This window comes from Thunnus thynnus, chromosome 20 (genome assembly GCF_963924715.1).
Source record: "Thunnus thynnus chromosome 20, fThuThy2.1, whole genome shotgun sequence".
Lineage (NCBI taxonomy): Eukaryota > Metazoa > Chordata > Actinopteri > Scombriformes > Scombridae > Thunnus > Thunnus thynnus.
In genome coordinates this window covers 6786096-6805670 of record NC_089536.1, presented here as the reverse complement: position 1 = coordinate 6805670, position 19575 = coordinate 6786096, and the positions used below count along the sequence as shown (strand labels likewise).

The following is a 19575-nucleotide window of genomic DNA, read 5'->3' as shown; positions in this document are numbered from 1 at the left end:
TTCCTGGTATTTGGTCCCTGCAGTGCTGTAGTGTAGATCCACTATAGTTGGAGACAAAATGAGAGTAAAAAACAACTTTTTAACATGTGTTGTGCTAAACTGTGTAGGAATTAGTTTTGGTGGCCTTATTTTAAAGACATACTGGTAAAAAACACTTTAAAGCCGTCTGTCATCGTGAAAATGTTCGTATATAATCATACAATAATTAGTAGACCAAATAAAACACCTGAAATATACAGCTTCACATTGCATAGTGTCCTATTCAAACTCCTATTAAGTCCTATAGACATCTGGTAAACACAGACACTCACTTCTTTCTCTGGAAAGACGAAGAGAAAACCAAGAAAGCAAGAAAACGGTCAAACTGGATTGTTGCATCTGAAATGGTCATATTCCTCTAGAGGGGGATATTTAGCCATTTTCCTTCTGCAATGTCAAAGAGAGTTCTTTTTCTCTAATAGAGTAAGCAAATTTCAGGCAAGTCATATGCATTAAAATCTTGCAGGCATGGACAGGCTCTCTGACAAGTGTGCTACAGCTTCATTCTTGGTTAAAATGTGTTCCCTGACTGTACGATTGTAGCCCGTTGTATGGACAACGTCATGTTTTATCAGCAACAAACAGAGTTGAAATGTTCTGTTATTTTCCTGTCAACTACAATAAGTTTGTACAATCCTGAGTCGTCTTGTCACTTTGCCCGGCGCTGACAAAATGATGCTCTTCTTTTCTCACCAGAATGACATAACACCACTTCACGTAGCATCCAAACGTGGGAACAGCAACATGGTGCGACTGCTTCTGGAGAGAGGGGCCAAGATAGATGCACGGACCAAGGTACACACACACACATACACACACACACATGTTATCTGGGCCCAAAATAATGAAACCTTTTTGACTTATGTTGGTGTTTAATGGGTTAAATACAGTTAGTTTCCTATGCAGGCTCATACACTAACCACACATCATATCATCATCTCCCACCATGTATTTTTTAGTTAATACAAACAGGACTAAAAGACTAAAAGAGTCTTGCAGTGCAGTGTCTTTACCCCTGCTGTGAGGGCTTCAGTGCTTTACTCAAGGACGCTGTCAGTGATGGTATGAAGTTCAAAGATGAACGTCAGCCTCGAGCCAGCTAGTTTACCGACAGTATACTGTTTGTTTTCACAGGATGGTCTGACTCCTCTCCACTGTGGAGCCAGGAGCGGCCATGAGCAGGTGGTGGAGATGCTGCTGGACAGAGGAGCACCGATACTGTCAAAGACCAAGGTATGCCTCCGAACTGTGTGTGTCTTTTTATTCTTATCGTTCTTATCTTCATTTTTTCTACTACACAAAATCCCTGGTCCCAGTCTTTCCTGAGAACATGCCAACAAGACACATCAGTTATCGCAGCCACACTGACAAATCTCTTTCTCCCTCATCCCTTTCCAGAACGGTCTGTCTCCCCTCCACATGGCGACGCAGGGCGACCACCTCAACTGCGTCCAGCTGCTGCTGCACCACGATGTCCCCGTGGATGACGTGACCAACGACTACCTGACAGCGCTTCACGTGGCCGCCCACTGCGGCCACTACAAGGTGGCAAAGGTCATCGTGGATAAAAAGGCCAACCCCAACGCCAAGGCCCTGGTGAGGATGAAGGGATGGAGGGGAGATGTGGGTTCTGCACAAGTTTGAGACAAAAAAAAGACAGAGAGGGGGATGTTTATGTGGCGGAAGGATAGACAGGTATAAAAAAGCTCATATGAAGTCGTGATTAATGATCATCGTGACCGGGGGAGTGAGGGAAACTCGCCCCCTCTTATGACCAATCAGACGGATCCTGTATTTCCCCCTAATAAATGTTCTCATCAGTCATAATTTAATAGATAGAAAACATAATTCTGCAGCCTTTTTTTATAGCCTGCAATCTGACAATGCCCCGATGACACAGAGAAATGACGAATCACATGCTGGATGTTGTTGACATTTGGCAGAAGTGTTCGACTGTTTTTTTTTTCCTCTTTTGTCCCACACTGATGAATGAAAACACATTTTATAGACTGATGTGTCCCCTCTAAAACTTCTCATTCAACTTTACGTTAATGTGTTTGCATTCAGCTGAGACTTGAGTGATGTTTAAAGCATTACGGAAAGTTACTCGGTCCAACAAAGATTGCTGTTGCAAATTTTTATGGAAAATTGACTCAGGGGCTTAAACATGAGACCAACATGTAAAAATGCCAGCACATTTGTGTAATGAGGTGATGGGCTTTAGAGAGAAAAAGTGATAGAAAAGTATAGTTATTGAAGCTGCAGTGTTGCTCGAGGTTGTGGAAGTGGGATGTTTAAATGTTGCAATTAGGTTATTTCAGATTATTTCATCTCCCAACCGACCAAAAGTTTCTTCCCTCCTTTCCTGTCTTTTTTTTTTTTTGTCTTTCCTTCCTTTGTAACAAAAAGAGAGTTATAATGGGCTTGGATGGGGGGGGGGGGGGGAAGGCAGATTACAGGAGAGAGAACATGAAGAAAATGAATGAAGGAAACAGATAAGGAGACAAAAAGAGACTTTATAGCCACAGCCACTGTCTTGGCCTGAGACAGCCATCTCTGTACTGTAATGGGAGAAGTCTGGGTGTGGTTAGAGCGCTGGGACTTTATAGAAAGAGAGAATAAGAAGGGGAAAAAAAAAGGACATGGAGAGGAAAATGAAGTCATAGGATTGAGCCAGAAACCCCAAACTTAAGAGAGTAAGAGAGGGAGGGAGGGGGGCAGAGTGTACGTGTTGGCGAGAGGAGAGTGAGTTGTAAAGAAAAGTATCTATTTCAGTGCAGCATACTTTGTTGTTGTTTTGTTTTTGTTTTTTTTTACAGCTTACAGTTAAGTCAATTATTTCCACATATTGCTTGTCTGGTTTGTATTCAGAGGGTTTTTGAAAGAAAGAGTGAGAAAGAAGAGGGTGGAAAAAAGGTCCCTCTTTGTACTGTATTTTCCATCTGGCGTTCCAGATTTGTCCTCTGCCGGCTCTGCGAGACCTTCACAGCCACACGCAGAGAGTTTTTGGGACTATTTTTACATTTCAAAATGTGTATATTTTTGTTTTTGTTTTTGTTGTCTGTGTTTTAGAATGGTTTCACTCCCCTGCACATTGCCTGTAAGAAAAACAGAGTCAAGGTGATGGAGCTACTTCTGAAGCATGGAGCGTCTATACAGGCAGTCACCGAGGTAGGTGTGTGCGTGTTTGTGGGTTTGTCTGTGCTTTATGTGTGTACATCTCGGGAGCAGTATCGCGTCGTTGGCTGCTTTTTAATCAGTTTGACAGCAACGATGACCGGAGTATCTTGTTCTAGTAATCTATGAACTTCCTGGTGCACCACTAGAGAGAGAGAGAGTCCTGTTTTTTATTGATTTTCTGTCTCTTTACCTTTGTTCTTAATCTGAATCTGAGACTGACTAGTAATTCATTTTTCACATACAGTAAAACACCCTATTTACTCATTTATTTTCAGCTGCTGCTGTCATATAGTATGCACTGTAGGTAGAGTGTATTTAGCTAAAAAGATACTGGGAGAGAAGACTCACATGCACCAAAAGATGTAGTGAAGATGTTTCGGTTTGCTCAGTTTACATAAAACAGGAGGATTTTTTGTTTACTCTCTAGTCTTCTTATAGCTCTCTGTTCAGGAATTTATAAATAAAACTACATATTATACCAGCTCTGACTCTTCAGAGCAGTTTGCAAACTAGAGGTGCATCTATTCATATTTTTCTTACCGTCAACAAATTGCACGGAAAAGAAACAAAACCAAGAATGTTACCCTGACTGCGGTGCTCAGGCCCGAGCCCATTCATTCCTACTGAAGATAAAAATCTTTAGAAACAGAGCACAAATATGTAGTTTGATTTTCAAGAATAGGCTCAGTCATTTCCCCTTAAAACAGCTTTTAGCAAAAGTCGCTCAAACATGAAGAAAGGGTGCATTTGTTGGAGGCTTTTTTTTTTTTTTTTTTTTCAGCTGCGGATTAATACACTCTTGGTGCTCTAGTGAGTATTTACAGCAGCAGGACGGTTTATGTGGGATTGAGTCAAATAAAAAAAACAAAAAAACTACCGTACAGTGTGTGTGTGTTCGTGATAATGAAGAAACATGTCACCCAGTGCGACGGAGTGGGTCATTGATGTGTTTTTATTAGTTGTAGGACTATGTTATAGCGCTATGCTACAGAGGAATAAGCATATGTTGCCAGGGACTTTTACATATTGTTTTATTAGACAGTATAAGGGAAGGAGGGTTTTTAATAGTGGGTTTATATGTTTGTATGGGACTAACAGGACTCTGTAGCAATAAATAAGCTAAAAAAAAAAAGGTTGCTATTCAAACATTTACTTATTTTCATCACATCTCGTCTCTTCTGTGTCTCTCCCTCTAGTCCGGTCTGACTCCCATCCACGTTGCAGCATTTATGGGACATGAAAACATCGTCCACCAGCTTATCAACCACGGGGCTTCATCAAACACGAGTAATGTGGTGAGTTCGAGAAGACGTTTGTTTTTTTTTTTTTACTTTCTTTCTCTCTTTCTGTCTTGTTCTCACTCCGGATTGACGAAATGGAAAAACAGCAGGATAACAAATTTGATGCAGTCGTCTTAACGGCTTATAAGAGGTCAGTTTGTAATAAATGACAGCATGAGAAGAACAACATGAGATGGCATGTTTCTCTATAAATTGATCCCAACATTACATACCTTGTGTTATTGGACCAGGCGGCGGAGAAAACTTCAGGAAGGAGGAGAGAAAAATATATTAATGTTACGGTGTAGGGAATGAATCTCTTACTCTCATCTTGTCCATCAACACTCTTCTACAGGAGCTAGAAACTCTACTACTGGTCCCATTAACTCTTAAATCACATTAAAGGCAAAAGAGGAATAAAGAGAAAGGGAGAGTGTTGGGAGAAAGAGCCGAGATGAGTTATGAGCAAACATAGCAAAAACAGAGAGAGGGGGAAGAGAGAGAAAAAGAAGGGGGGGGGGGGGGGGGGAGAGTACTGCACAGGCAACTCTTCAACCCCAAGTATTTGGTCGCCCACGCCGTGTCTGTGGCCAGGTTACCGTAGAAACGGAGCATTACGGGACGTCATTATGGTGAGTTGGGTGTGGAAAGCAAGGGGGTCTTTCTCTTTTCTGCCTCTCTGTTCTTTCAGCACATCTTAAAAGAAAAGGGACTTTCTGGAACATCAAAAAACGTATTGATTTTTCATTTGTGTGACTGTGTTGATAAGAGAGAAAGAGAAAGAGAGAGAAAGAGAGAAAGAAATAGAGGAATTTGGAGGAAAAAAGTTTGGACTAACTATTCTGTGTGTGTGTGATTTGTGTTTGTGTGTTGTCCAGAGAGGGGAGACGGCGCTCCACATGGCAGCGAGGGCAGGACAGTCAAATGTGGTCCGGTATCTGGTCCAGAATGGAGCACTAGTGGATGCCAAGGCCAAGGTAGACTCTGTGTGTGTGTGTGTGTGTGTGTGTGCGTGCCTGTGCGTGCAATTCACAATAAACATTTGACTTTACATAAAAACCATCCTTATCAGTTTAGATTAACACATTAAACCCATCCAGTTTGTTTGTGTGGTTATGTCTTTGCTAGAGTTTAATCACTGAATTACATGTAGATACATTTATATTTAGATTTTTTGCCCATATTTGACAAACATCAGAATTTTCCTTTTCACCAAAAACTGGCCCTTTAACTGGCATTTTCACAATATTATACAAGCAAAGCCTTTTATGTTAGCAAAATGTCACTCATAGTTGTGTGAAGATCCTAAATGGATGAAATATTAGATAGAAATCTTGTCTAAAATGGTCATAAATGAGGAAATTTGCATAGGTTTTAGTACAAAGTGAGAAAATGAGCACAGAAACTTCCTGAAATGTCTTTTTTTTTTCTTTCTTATGCTAATAGCTGCTCGTAATCTTTTGTTTTCTTGGTATCAATTAAAAAAATGTTTGTTTGATTCATGGACCCCAGGACGACCAGACTCCGCTGCATATCTCAAGCCGTCTCGGTAAACAAGACATTGTCCACCAGCTGCTGGCAAACGGCGCGTACCCAGATGCCACGACCAGCTCCGGATACACACCTTTACACCTGGCTGCCAGAGAGGGACACAGAGATGTGGCTTCAGCACTGCTGGACAAAGGAGCTAGTCTGGGCATTACTACCAAGGTAAATAACACACACACACACACACACACACACACACACACACATCTGATATGCGGAGACAGATACTTCTCAGACACTGGTTGTTTTGTCAGCTGAACATTTATAACACTTGTTCACCAGTAGATACTTACAGAAGACAATAACCAGTAACTGGAATTCTTCCGTTTCTCCACTCATATGCGTCAGTAACCATCCATAAAAGTTGTTTCTCATGGCAGTAGGCTGTTTTACCTAAGATCCAGGAAGCAGTGATGACGGCGCTAATTCTACTGTGTAGTGACTAAGTGTGTTTATTAGTGTGTTTATTGTATGGTGTCCAAACGAATAGGTAGTTTACAGTAGTAGATCTGCTTACATTTTGCATAGTAGATGTGTTACTGCTAGACTGTCGCAGCACCTCGGTGAACTTCACGATTGAGGAACACCAGTTACAGTTGACAGTCTGCCAGTGGGTGAGCTGGGTCAAAAGAAGTTCTCTAGAGTCTGTTCCTGGAGTTTTTTTTTTTTTTTTTTTTTTTTTTTTTGTGCATTACTCATTTCAAAACATCAATTTAAACTGCAACAGAGCGTTTTATGGCCGCATATTGGACACATGGAGGAAAGTCCCTAAACTCTAAATACAGTCAAACAGAGGAGATGTTTCCAGGTAATTTTCAGCCGTGACTGGATTTGGCAAACCAAAGGGAGGAACGGGCTCCACTCGTTGCCCTTGTATTAAATCTCTTTAAGTCCTTTTTAGGGTTTTAACAACCAGGAGCTATTAAATCCACATATAAGGAGGGTAAACTTACACATTTTTGTTTGCATTTTTGTTTTTATCAGTTAAGCTGTGTACATGTTTATGTCGCTACGCAAACACATCTATAATGATTGAAACTGTTTAAAAATCTTAAGGATGAACTATTATACACACACAAGCATCTTTATAGTTGGTGGTGTGATTTTTACTGCCACATGATATTAAATGAGCAGAGGAACAAAAACTCTCAGTCACTACATATTCCCAAGTCTAGTTAGAGGCTTTTCAAGAGGCCAAGAGGGGTGTGGGGGTGGGGGGGTGGGGGGTGTTAGCTTTGATGTTGTTACTATTCATATTGATCCCCTACAGAGGGCTGTAAACATTAATGTTCCGTTAAAGGGTGGATGAAACAGAAAAGTGGGAAATTGTTCAATAACTTCAGTTTGGCTCAGTATAAAAAAAGTTGCATATTCGTCCACTATCTATGGATGATATATATGGATACACACTGTAGATATTCAGGGACTCGGAACCAGGGAACCAGTCTGGTTTCTGTCAAGTCCTATGACTATTACTAACCTCTCTGTTAGCTTACATACACAACACACATGCACGTCTAATACACGTGTGCAAACACACAGAGTCGGGTCTATGTAGACAGAGTTGGTTTTGAAGTAGGGTCAAGGATCTGTGTTGCCTCATAGCTGAAGAATCTGATGTAACACACACACAACACACATCCAATCTCATTCCCTCCACACCCTGGGCCCTTATTGTTTCTCATCATTTTTAAGCACCAAGCAATCAATTCCCCATGTTGTCATGACACAACCCCGCAAATAAATCAGATATATGTGATTAAACACATATGGTATAGAGAAGAAGTCGTAGTGAGAAGTGAGAGCTAGCATTCAAAACCTGTCTGCTAAATAGTAACTAACCTACTAGCAGTTGAATTAGTAGCAGTTTTTTTTAACAATCATAGTGCAAATCAGAGTTTGTTTCTGTTGTGTCTATCCAGAAGGGCTTCACTCCTTTGCACGTTGCAGCAAAGTACGGGAAGATCGAGGTAGCCAACCTGCTGCTGCAGAAGAACGCTCAACCTGATGCTGCTGGGAAGGTAACACACATTCAAGCACTGTTGTTTGCCTGAGAGAGACAAAAACAGAGCACTTTTTGAACACAGTACTCATTCTTATATGCACTCTCACGTGAGCACAGTATCAAAATTATCTGTCTTTGTGTTTAGTCTGTTGCTACGGCCAAAGCTTTCACAGTATATTATCTCTTTATCACGTCTGCTCCTACAGCTCTGTATGTATGTCACCTTCTAACAATGCTCGTGTCCATGTGTGTGTGTATATACGCTCAGAGTGGACTAACTCCACTGCATGTGGCAGCGCACTATGATAACCAGAAGGTGGCGCTACTCTTGCTCAACCAGGGAGCTTCACCGCATGCCGCTGCGAAGGTAAGAGTCTGTCGAAGTGAACGTGTTGTAGGAGGTTAAATCGAATGTTCCTTAATGCATTAATGCACCAAAACCTCTCTCTCTCTCTCTCTCTCTCTCGCTTTGGCTCTGGGTGAAAGCAGGCTGACCTAGTTTCAGTCACCCACATGCGCTGTGTTGTATAGCGAAGCGGCTCTTCTACCCTGAAAGCATCTATCCAGAAAGAGCTGCTACTGAAATCAACAAAGCCTAAATAACTTTTACTTCCTGATGTAATATTCAATAACAAGATGTAAGAATTTTAGTTGATCTCTTTAAGAAAAATGTGTTTAGGTGTTGGATATGAAACTATAAAAGTGTGAGTCTTTAAAGATGTCTCTATCAACCGAAAGAAAAGCAGCAGAAATGTAGACAAAGAGAATTGGGCTGGAAAATATAAATCTGAAATTAATAATTTTCTAATATTTTCTGATATTAATATATACCACAATATTGCAACTTTTATTTGGTTACAAAATAAATAAACTGTATTAAACTGTTATGTATGTGTAAAACAAAAACTTTTTACGACTTATTTTGTTACTTTTTAACTACAGTTTTCTTGGAATAATTAATTTAAAGGAATAGTTTGATGTTTTAGGAAATATTTGCATTTTTTCTTTATTGCCAAGCATTAGGTGAGAAGATTGATACCACAAGGCTACAAACTAATATAAGCCAGTAGCCGGTTAGCTTAGCTTAGCTTAGCTTAGCTTAGCATAAAGACTGGAAGCAGGAGGAAACACCTACCAGCACCTCTAAAGCTCACTAATTAATAAGTCATAGTTCGTTTGTTTAAGCTGTACAAACTAAAGAATCAAGAAGTTGTGATTTCAAGCAGGTTTGTGTGCTGGACTTTTTGTTGTACAGTAACTTCCTGAAGTCTTCGCTGGTTGCCTGGCAACCTCACAGTGACAACAAGACTTTGAGAAGTTACTACTCCCCGCCAAGAAATAGTTCGGCACATAGCCCTCGATAAAACTGCAACTTGTTGTTTTTCTTCTCATCTAACCTTTGACAAGAAATTAAAGCAAATAAATGTATGTTGCAAAATGTGTAACTATTCATTTAAACAACAGAAAAACAATACAATGCAGAATAGCAATACAATTCCACTGAAAGTTGATAGACTGTAGTACTACATCAGTCAGTCCTGAAAAGAGAGTTGCCACTTTTTTCTTTCTTACTGTCTTTTTAGTGGCGCACAAGTGACATTCATTTGTTAAAAATTTAAGGCTGCAACGATTAGTCAATCAGCAGAAAATTAAACTATTTTGATATTCGATCCATCGTTTTGAGTTATTTCTGAGAAAAAATGATAACATTATCTTGTTCCGGCCTCTTAAATGTGAATGTTTTCTGGTTTCTTTAGTCTTCTATGACAGTAAACTGAATATCCTTGTTGTGGACTGTTGGGACAGAACAAGACATTTGCATTTTGGGCTTTGAGAGACATTGATTGACACTTATCACCATCTTCTGACATTTTTTAAGGCCAAATGACTAATCGATAAATCTTTAAAATAATTGACAGATTAATCAATAATGAAAATAATCATTAGTTGCAGCTCTATAAAAAATCTCTTCTTTCAATTGAACCATCATGTCCTGGGGTTATAATTTGATTCAAAGCCAGTACGCGTCCTTCTTATTACATGTGATACTGTTATTAACTGAGAAGGAAATGTTATTTTGTTGAAATTCTCATTCAGAATATGATTCGTCTGTTTTGTCTTGGCTGTATTTTGATCCTCTCTGTTTCTCTGCTACCAGAATGGTTACACACCGCTCCACATCGCAGCTAAGAAGAATCAGATGGAGATAACCACCACGTTACTGGAGTACAGCGCCTCCACCAACACAGTAACACGCCAGGGAATCACTCCTCTGCACCTCGCAGCGCAGGAAGGCAACGTGGACATAGTGACACTGCTGCTGGCACGAGATGCTCCTGTTAACATGGGCAATAAGGTACATTTGCCATCTCTACAGACGTCTATATAAGTGTTCATACATGCGTTTATTGGCCAGGGCCTTAATTTTACTTCTAAATATTTGTGTCTTTTTGCAAGACTCTCGGTTATTTTGCCATTTATTTCTTCTGGCATTCAGTTTGCAATGTTTTCTGTCTCTCATGATTTATCACCGTCATACACACACCTGTCATCTTCTGCTTAGCAAGTATTATTTATCTCCCTCTTAGTTGTATCATATTATATTCAGTAACTTTGTATCCCTCCGTCTCCCCTCCCCTCTGTCTGTGTATTTGACCCTTATCTGTATGTTTAACTGTCTGTCTGTATGTTTAACTGTCTCTCTGTCTGTATGTTTAACTGTCTCTCTGTCTGTATCCTCAGTCTGGTCTGACTCCGCTCCACCTGGCTGCTCAGGAGGACAAAGTCAACGTTGCTGAGGTCTTAGTCAACCATGGAGCCACTATAGACCCCGAAACCAAGGTAAATGTCTCTTTCTCTTATGGTTTATAGAATATGACAAATCGTGAAGTGATTATAGTTTAAGTTACTTAAGTTGCTCCCCAAATAATTGCCAAATAGTCACTGGTTCCAATTTCATAAATATGAGATTTTGATGATTATTTATATCTTTTATATCTTTATATATTTAATATCTTTGGATTTTGCACTGTTCAAACACAGTATGCAATTTGAAGATGTCGCCTCAGGCTATGCCACTGTTTTGTAACATTTTATTGACTCTAGTTAAGATAAATATAAATCAGTCACAAGGTCACAAGGCAGACTTCTTCACTTACTCTGTCACTTTATGCTGCTATGAACATGAGACTTTTACTATAGAAAGCACATATTAACCTGTACAGTCAGTATATATTTTTATTACTGTATATTTGTTTAATTTTTTGTATATAACTGCTTTTAAAAATTCTTAACATGACCCTTTCCAGAGACTGTTTTTGTCGTCCTTTTTGATTTACTTAAACAGCAATGCAAAGAGAGTAGTGCAACCTGTTGCTCTGTGAATATGACAATAAAGTATTTGAATCTTGAATCTTCTCAGTCCTTGCAGAGATCACAGTTATCCTCTCCTGCTCCTTGTATAGTATTATTGTTTTATAAAACAATATTTATGCTACACATTTCATAGACAAAGAAGAGCCAGTACTATCACTAACGACGGGATGATCATCTCTTTGCTGATCGTATTTTGTGACTTTCTGTGTCCTCAGTTGGGTTATACTCCTCTCCACGTGGCCTGTCACTATGGCAACGTGAAGATGGTCAACTTCCTGCTGAAAAACCAGGCAAAGGTCAACGCTAAAACCAAGGTAACCATTTTGTTTTTTCTGATATCAGATATTTTCTGACACTGTATGTTAAGAGTAGCGGAACAGATGGACCCAAATGCAGAGACTGCAGGCTGAGCGAGGCTGAAGAAACGTCTTTATTAAAGGCTCATGCATGCAAAACAAGGCTGGCGGGTCAAAAGAACTGAAACTGAAACAGGACGCAGCACAAACAGAGCAGACAGAACAAACTGGACTAAGCAGAACAGACTGAACAGTACATAACAAAGGATCCAACAAAGACTGAACAGAAAACCAGGACTTAAAAGTAACTGAACTAACGAGGAGATGGGCGGAGAAGCTCAGGAAAGGGGAGTGAGGTGATGAAGCAAGAGAACAGACAGGGAGCTGATTGGCCGGGGGAAACACAGGGAGCAGGGCAAGGCTAACGAGGTTGATAGAGGACAGGTGTGTAGATGGGTGATAGGTGGGAAAATCAGGACAGGAACACAGGAAGGAAAACAGCAGAAAACACAAAACCTCTTAATAACAAACCAGCATACATCAACCTGTCCAATAATATACATGAATATAAACTTAAGTACAGAACACTATAAGCTAAATAATCATGCAAGACAGTCCTTTAAACATACAACCCAAATCATATGAGCAAAACCATGTGACCAAAAGGACTGGACAACACAAGTGTAACACAGGAAACCAAAAGAACAACACAAAGAGTCCAAAAACCATTAGTCCATGACACTGAATGTGCCTGTCTGCGGGTGTAGTATGAATATAATGTGTGTTTTTTTGTGTGTGTTTTATAACTCCGACCCTTGCCTCTTTCTCTCCATCCTCTACAGAACGGTTACACACCTCTCCACCAGGCTGCACAGCAGGGACACACACACATCATCAACTTGCTGCTTCATCATGGAGCATCACCCAACGAACTCACCACCGTTAGTACACACTCACACTCCAGACGTTTAAAACGTGACTCTGGTTTATGACCTGTGTAGGTCAATTATATCAGAAAATATGATAATTTTTTAGTGCACACTCTAATAAATACACTCCAAATACTCTTGAAGAAGATAGATAGAAGAACAATAGTTTTGATTTCCTGATGCTGTTACATGTATCAAAAAAATGACTTTTTTTTTGTATAATTTTTCATCCAGAATGGGAACAGTGCTCTGTCCATCGCCAGGAGGCTCGGCTACATCTCCGTCGTTGACACACTCAAGGTGGTCACAGAGGAGACTCTGACCACTAAGGTGCGTACGCGTGTGTTTAAACATACATGTAGGCCTTGTTGACTGCAATGTTCAGTTTACAGAATCGTTTTGTATTTGCATAGATGTTCATCCTTTTATTAGTCAAGACACAGCTGACTAATAGATGTTTAAATTCCCAAATAGTGGCCTCTATGCACATTTTACTGCTAAAAGAACAAGGCTTATATTTGAGACAGTATATTTTATCATATTTTAGTCAGACGTCTCCATGTTTTCTGATGTGCTTCCATTTTTATTTGCTGTTGATGCTTTGCTGGTATTTAAACTCAACATTTTTTTTCCATATTTGACCTAATATCTTGATAAATTCAGCATTGTGTTCATTCAACAGCACTTATTCTGTCGGTGCATTAATATACTGATGTCATACTCACCACTCTGCTGCTCTGAGTGTAAGAAACACTGCTCTCACTCACTAATTAATTGCACTTTGCTGTTTTTTCATTCAGACTTAAGCCGCCGTCAATGAAACTCAAGACTTCCTGCAATAATATACAATACATACAATACATTGAAAGCCATCCAGCGACCATGACTCTCCTGTCTGGTGGGCTTATAATGTAAAACATCTGCAGGAAATTGTTGACGTTCATTGGCAGCAGCTTAACAGTGACTGAAAAAACTGCAAAGTAGAAATATATATATATATTTGTGATGTTTGTGTTAAAAAGAGAAACTCGGAGTAGCAGATTGGTGAGTATAACATACCTCTGTTGTTGTGCTGATGGAACTGAACATGTTAATTATGCTGAATTAATAATATAACCATTAAAATGTCCTTGTTTTTATCCAGCTTTTATGTATTTGCGCTGGCCGTTAGCTTGTATTTGAGACTTTTCCGTAATAATTGACTGTTTCTGTGGTGTTAAGCACAGAAAAAAATTGGACTAGAGGAGTCTGTAGATGACTACATTCAAGTTCACATCAACACTTTTTATTAAGAGCATGTCTCTATTCAACAGACTGTGACGGAGAAGCACAAGATGAATGTTCCAGAGACCATGAACGAGGTGCTGGACATGTCCGACGACGAAGGTAAGGATTCCAGTAACAGCTTTATTGGTGTGTGAATTTGTATTACTTTAATTCCATCTCAGCAGATCTCCCCATGCAACCTGACTGACCTCAGTCACATAATCCTGGAGAGACGGCCAAAATGTATAAAATATCGGGTTGAGTCACATTTGGCAAGTGGTTACAACTCATGGGCTGGAGTAGGACGATATCCCAGCACTGGTCCCTCGGTTGCCAAATTTCCCCCTGGTTGTCAAGGAAACAAAGTTATTTTGTTGTTGCCGGTGCTCTTTTTTTTTCACTATTAACTTATTTCATTTTGTTTCATCATTTGACATTTTACTCATGAGGCTCGATTTAAGCATTTATTTTCAAAGGGATATATCCAGCCACCGAAATAGTTTTTTGTAATAGTATTATTTTCTCATTAGCAAAAAATACATAGTTTTCTTTAAATGTACTGTAACAACACTCCATTTTCAAGTCTTTCTTTGATTATGACTTTATTGTGAATATGATTTTTCCATATTTTTTGGTTCTCTTTTTTTTTCTCTAACTCTTTCCTCCATCCCAATCACACAGTCTGTAAAGCCAATGTTCCCGAAATGATCACAGAGGACTATTTATCTGATGTGGAAGAAGGTATTTTTCATCTTTTTTTTTTTTTTTTGTTCTTTAAATCATCACCTCTTTTTCTCTTCTTCTTCTTCTTCTTTCTCTGTGTCAGTCTTCTGTTCTTAACATTTCCAGTTTCTTTTTGTTTTTCAGGTAACCCTATATTAATGGTGTCAGCATGTTATGTGTACTTTATTTATTTGAAAGTAGTAAAATAGAGCTTTTAGTAAGGCAAAGTATTGATAATTCTATTATTGCATGTATAAACTGATTGGTTTATGTAAGTTGTCTTTATATGGCAGCATTTTCTTGTGTTCTTTCTTTTCTTTAACTTCTTTTTTTCTTATTTATTTTCTTAAATCCTTGTCCTGTACACGTGCGATACATCGTACTGTACTTGAGTACTTTCAGCTGCTGCTTCCCTCCTTCAACTCTTTCACACTGTTCTTGTAAAGCCTCCACTGTTTTCATACATCTAAATGCAGGGAATATGCCTTTTTCTCCTCGTTGCCATGCCAACTGTCTGCATATGGCGTTGCGGAGTGTGTAACAGATTTCTTTTCACTCTGTGGAGTACGCGCACACACTTGATCCTTTGTCTTCGGAGGCCTGTCAGTGACGCTTCCATTGTAGTTTCGCGCATTCGGGCCAAAGCAAACACAGCGTCAGCTGCTTGTGTGAGTGTGTGTCTTTATGTTGTGAATCTCTTTTCTCCTCGTCTCTAGTGTGGCTCAGAAGCTGCTGAACTTGAACTCTGACTGACTGTCCCTAATGAGACTCAGACTGGGGGTGGAAAAACTAGGAATTGATGTGTCGAGATTTTTCAATCAATAGTTTGTTTTTATTTTCGCCCGGCTCGTTCTGCCTCGCGGTGTTTTTGCTAAACAGTCTGCGGTGATGGTAAAGAATGGAAGGCTTTCATTTTTAGGTAGTCACATGTCCCTCGCTGTCTGCAGTTGGCAGTTTTTATAGCTGCTAAATATCAGCAGTCTGCTGAAATCCACATTTCCTCAACACAATTGAAACAATTCACTTGCCCACAATGGTTTAGTATGTGTGCGGACAGATATCATGAGAATACCAGGTGTGCCATAGTTTCTTCTGAATAGAGACGACTTCTGCTGCTGTCGTTTGTGTTTAATACAATAAATATATGCAATATAATGTGACATCTCTATATAAAATGACCTGTGCAGGAAGTCATAAAGTGCAGGTCTGTACTGTGAATGTGTGAGTGTCTTTGTAGTTGCAGTAAATGGGGGGGAAAAGCAGAATAAGAGACATAATGGAAAGATGAGAGTGTGAGTAATGAGATAAGTTGAGAAAGAGAATGAAGAAAGAAATGCAAAACAGATAAAAACAGGAACATTTACTTTATAACCTCATGAGATAAGAATTTTGCATAATTTCAAAAATATTAAGTATATTCCCCAGACTGCATACATCTTAAAATACAAAATAAATGTTGAAGGTGTATTTCTGCTTTGTTTAAACAGAGATTGATGTTGGAAATATCTGCATCAGCTATTCCTGTAAGTCCAAACAAACAAACAAAAAAAAAGATCTCACTACAACTAACTCAAATAACCAGTTTGAATTGGTGCAGCATAACTGATAGAACTAAACTCTCTGTGTGTGATTTTGTTGCCACTTCTTAAATGTATTCATATTTATGTGCATGAATCTTGAATCTTGAATGTCTGCAGCTACACTGAATTTGTGTGAGTTGTTGTTGATACTGTTGTTGTAGAGCTTTAACAGAGTGTTCTATCTTTAATTTCTGATCTAAAATTGTATTGTGTGTAACTCTAGGCACACAAATACACACAGTCACACACAGGCTCGCATACCAGCTGCGTAACTGCAATGATTAACATCTCCAATAACACACACACACAGTCTATGATCTATATCAGGACGGTCCACAAACCCCGGGTAGTCCTTTGGAAAGTGTTGTGGACTCTCCAAAGAGTTTTTCCAGAGTTGTAAAGTGAATTAATATTTGGTCAACATGGAAATAAAATGCTAATCATGAGAAAACTTAAGTGTTTAAAAGGGCAGTAACATAGTTACGAAAACCCTGGTTTTTTTTGCCAGGTTTTCTATTTATCCAATAATCGATCCGTTCCTAAATCAACTGTGTCCGGTGTTGTTTTTAGGAGATCCAAACCCCGTCATGCCTTTTCATCATTGGCTCTTCATGCCTGTCTTTGGTTTTGGCATTTCATATTCTAAATATAGCACTTGATATTAAAAAAATAGAAGCACCAACGAGGGCAACTTGGTCATTTGTCAAATAGGAACTGATCAGTATACAGTAACTATGACGATCTTACAGTGATTTTACAGTTGGACTGAAGTCAAACTTAATTAAAAAAATATGAGGTCTTGAAAAGTTGGACTTGAGAGTAAAAACATTCAAGTCTCAAGTTTTGATTTGGTGCAATTAACAGAAAATTAATCAGGCAGCAGCAGCAGCAGGCTTTGCACACATGTTGCTATACAGTGAGACTATTTAATTCATAGAAGGCTCAGCTATGTAAAAACAAAAAAAAAAAAGGAAAAATTGAACACAGCTTCGGGCATAAAATATTTAAATGCTGTGTCATTCTAAAGGTCAGCATTCATATCTGACAAACTTTCAATTTACTTGTGAGAACTTTAGACTGGACTCGCTCTCAAGGACTTGGAACTTGATTGAGTTTTGAAGCCCAACAGCAAATCTTAAAAGTTCACTGTGCGAGATGGATCTAATAATAAAATCTTAATGGCAAATACATGCAGGGATTTCAATGGTTTATGTCTTGCAAACAGAAGTAATATATGTAGTGAAATGCAATGTGGTGTGCTCCTAGATTAGAGTAAAAAATAAGGATCAGAAAAAAGAAATATAAAGGGAAAACTTTATAAAGATAAAAAACTATAAATATGCGATGTGCAGGACAATGCAGAAGATTCGCTGAAGACATCAAGACTGTACGATATAAATGTTGAAGGATGTCAGATTGAGTGATGAAAGCCTGATGAATCATAGAGCTACGATGTTAATATAAAAAAGTGTGTATGTAGTGTGTTTACCAGTATATTCTGCATAATTCCAGTCATAATAATAACTACAGGGGCCTTTACTCTGACAGACGGGAGACTTCGCCCACATGAAACCTAAACAGCCCTGTTACATACTGTGAATTATATAGTGTTTGTCCTATAAAGAATAGTTTCAACCAGTAAAGCCAGACTGACCACATCAGGGTCTGACGGTACAAAGACAGGAAGACAGATACTATCGTGTCAACTTGAACTGATGCAGAGTTATGAATTTTTTTCAGTCACTGCTACCTCAAGAAGTGACAAAAAAACCACTAATGTCTTATGGTTTTCATGAGATGGAGATGTGAGTTGACACACGGAAGCAGTTGAATGAGGAAAGACACAGAGATCAAGAGGAAGGCGATGAAGAGGATGAAGTTATGGAGCAAAGAATTTGTACCGTTTAGCAGATAAACAGATAAACAAGCGGCCAGATCGGCACAGAGCGAGGAATGCTTTTTGGAAGGGAGAAAAAGAGGAAATGATAGAGACTTGACAAGACAGTTCATAAACAAAACCAGTAAACAAACCACAAAACCAAGAATTAATAGAGTTAAGATGAGCAGTGAGAATATATATACAGAACCCTATAGATGCTGCATAGGTAGAGTTAGATGTTAGACAACTTAGTTTGAGTCACACACCCACTTACTATTTCTGTCCTGCAGTGAGCTCTAGGTGTCTGTTCTGAAACTCACTCTCTGTCGCACACACACACACACACACACACACACACACACACAAACTGGATAATCCTAGAGCAGGGTGGGTAGGCGGGAGAAAGCTGATCTGTTTGTGTGAGCACCGGGCTGTGAAAGAGAGAGAGAGAGAGACAGAGAGAGAGAGAGAGACAGTATACGCAGGAGAGAGTTTGAGGGAGGTTACAAGTCGGAGAAAGTTAGTTCGGGGTGAAATCCTGCAAACTGGACGGCCGGCTGAATGAAGTGTTTCAAAGCAGGAGGTGAGTTTTGGCTCACTCGGGAGGAGTTTGCTCTCATTCAGAGCTGAAATGAGAAGGGATCCCGGAGAGTAGTTTGGAATGTCGCCAGATGGGGTCTGTAAAGTGTGTGAGAGAGAGAGAGAGAGAGAGAAAGTTTAGGGGGAGGGGTGCTGTAGCAGCAGGGGATGAGGTGACGGAGGGGTGGGGAGGTGGGGAGGTGGGTTGGGAGGGTGGGTTGGGGGGGGGGGGGGGGGGTCTCCGGTGCTTTGTGGTTTGCTGGAATGCCTTCCTTTTCTTTCTCTCTCTCCCTCTTCCTTTCTCCGCCTGCGTGCACTTGCTCCCCTCTCCCTTTTTAACTCCTCCTCTCTTCCCCTTTTTTCCTCTTTCAACTCTGCGGTCAGCAGTTCATCAGTAGGTTAGGATCTACAGTAGATCTGGGGGGAGTAACATGCCACTAACTGTTTTCCTGCTAGGCCTGTAACGTATGTTTCAACTCTTTTTTTTTAAGGCTTGAATGAAGTATTTAATTTGTTTTTGTTTGCTGTGATAATGTGGAGTTTAAATATTCCTGCTGCTGGAAATATTGTCTTTTATATGAATCTGTGGTTGGTAAAAACTACATTAACTTTAATTAAATATAAAGATGTTAAACTGCTTTTATTGCTATAAATGTCATCAGTTTATTATACTTATCTGATACTGAAAGTTACTGACAGCAGCATTTGTTTTTTCTAAGCTTTACTGGTTACTGGTAACATTTTTTTGTCATTTAATGGCCAAAGTGAAAAGCTTCCAGTAACAGCAGGACTTTTGTTTGTTTGTGTGTGTGTGTGTGTATGTTTGTTGGACCAGTGCTGAACTGGAAAACAGCCTCCAGGCAGAGGCTGAATTGATCTGTCTGTCTAAGAGAGCT

At 39.5% G+C, this 19575-nt stretch overlaps 1 protein-coding gene and 1 long non-coding RNA gene across 20 annotated transcripts in view; one reads left to right on the top strand and one right to left on the bottom strand.

The window, feature by feature from the left end:
• LOC137172497 (ankyrin-3-like) overlaps positions 1-19575 on the top strand; it is a 163403-nt gene that overhangs the window by 96849 nt on the left and 46979 nt on the right. For 8 of the 19 annotated variants that reach the window (XM_067576966.1, XM_067576973.1, XM_067576969.1 and 5 more), the window contains 16 exons: positions 736-834; positions 1174-1272; positions 1438-1635; positions 3112-3210; positions 4416-4514; positions 5378-5476; positions 6012-6209; positions 7970-8068; positions 8321-8419; positions 10211-10408; positions 10795-10893; positions 11643-11741; positions 12566-12664; positions 12887-12982; positions 13966-14038; positions 14600-14659. In XM_067576966.1, the coding sequence (XP_067433067.1) occupies positions 736-834; positions 1174-1272; positions 1438-1635; positions 3112-3210; positions 4416-4514; positions 5378-5476; positions 6012-6209; positions 7970-8068; positions 8321-8419; positions 10211-10408; positions 10795-10893; positions 11643-11741; positions 12566-12664; positions 12887-12982; positions 13966-14038; positions 14600-14659 (1813 nt within the window). Of the gene's footprint in view, positions 1-735; positions 835-1173; positions 1273-1437; positions 1636-3111; positions 3211-4415; positions 4515-5377; positions 5477-6011; positions 6210-7969; positions 8069-8320; positions 8420-10210; positions 10409-10794; positions 10894-11642; positions 11742-12565; positions 12665-12886; positions 12983-13965; positions 14039-14599; positions 14660-16128; positions 16165-19575 lie in introns of all 19 variants that reach the window. The other 11 variants (XM_067576978.1, XM_067576976.1, XM_067576972.1 and 8 more) reach the window with 4 other exon arrangements.
• LOC137172505 (uncharacterized) lies at positions 1506-18598 on the bottom strand. The gene is made up of 3 exons (XR_010924992.1): positions 18375-18598; positions 4733-4763; positions 1506-1669 (listed from the first exon to the last, which is right to left on the bottom strand). It is a non-coding gene; the product is annotated as an uncharacterized lncRNA (long non-coding RNA).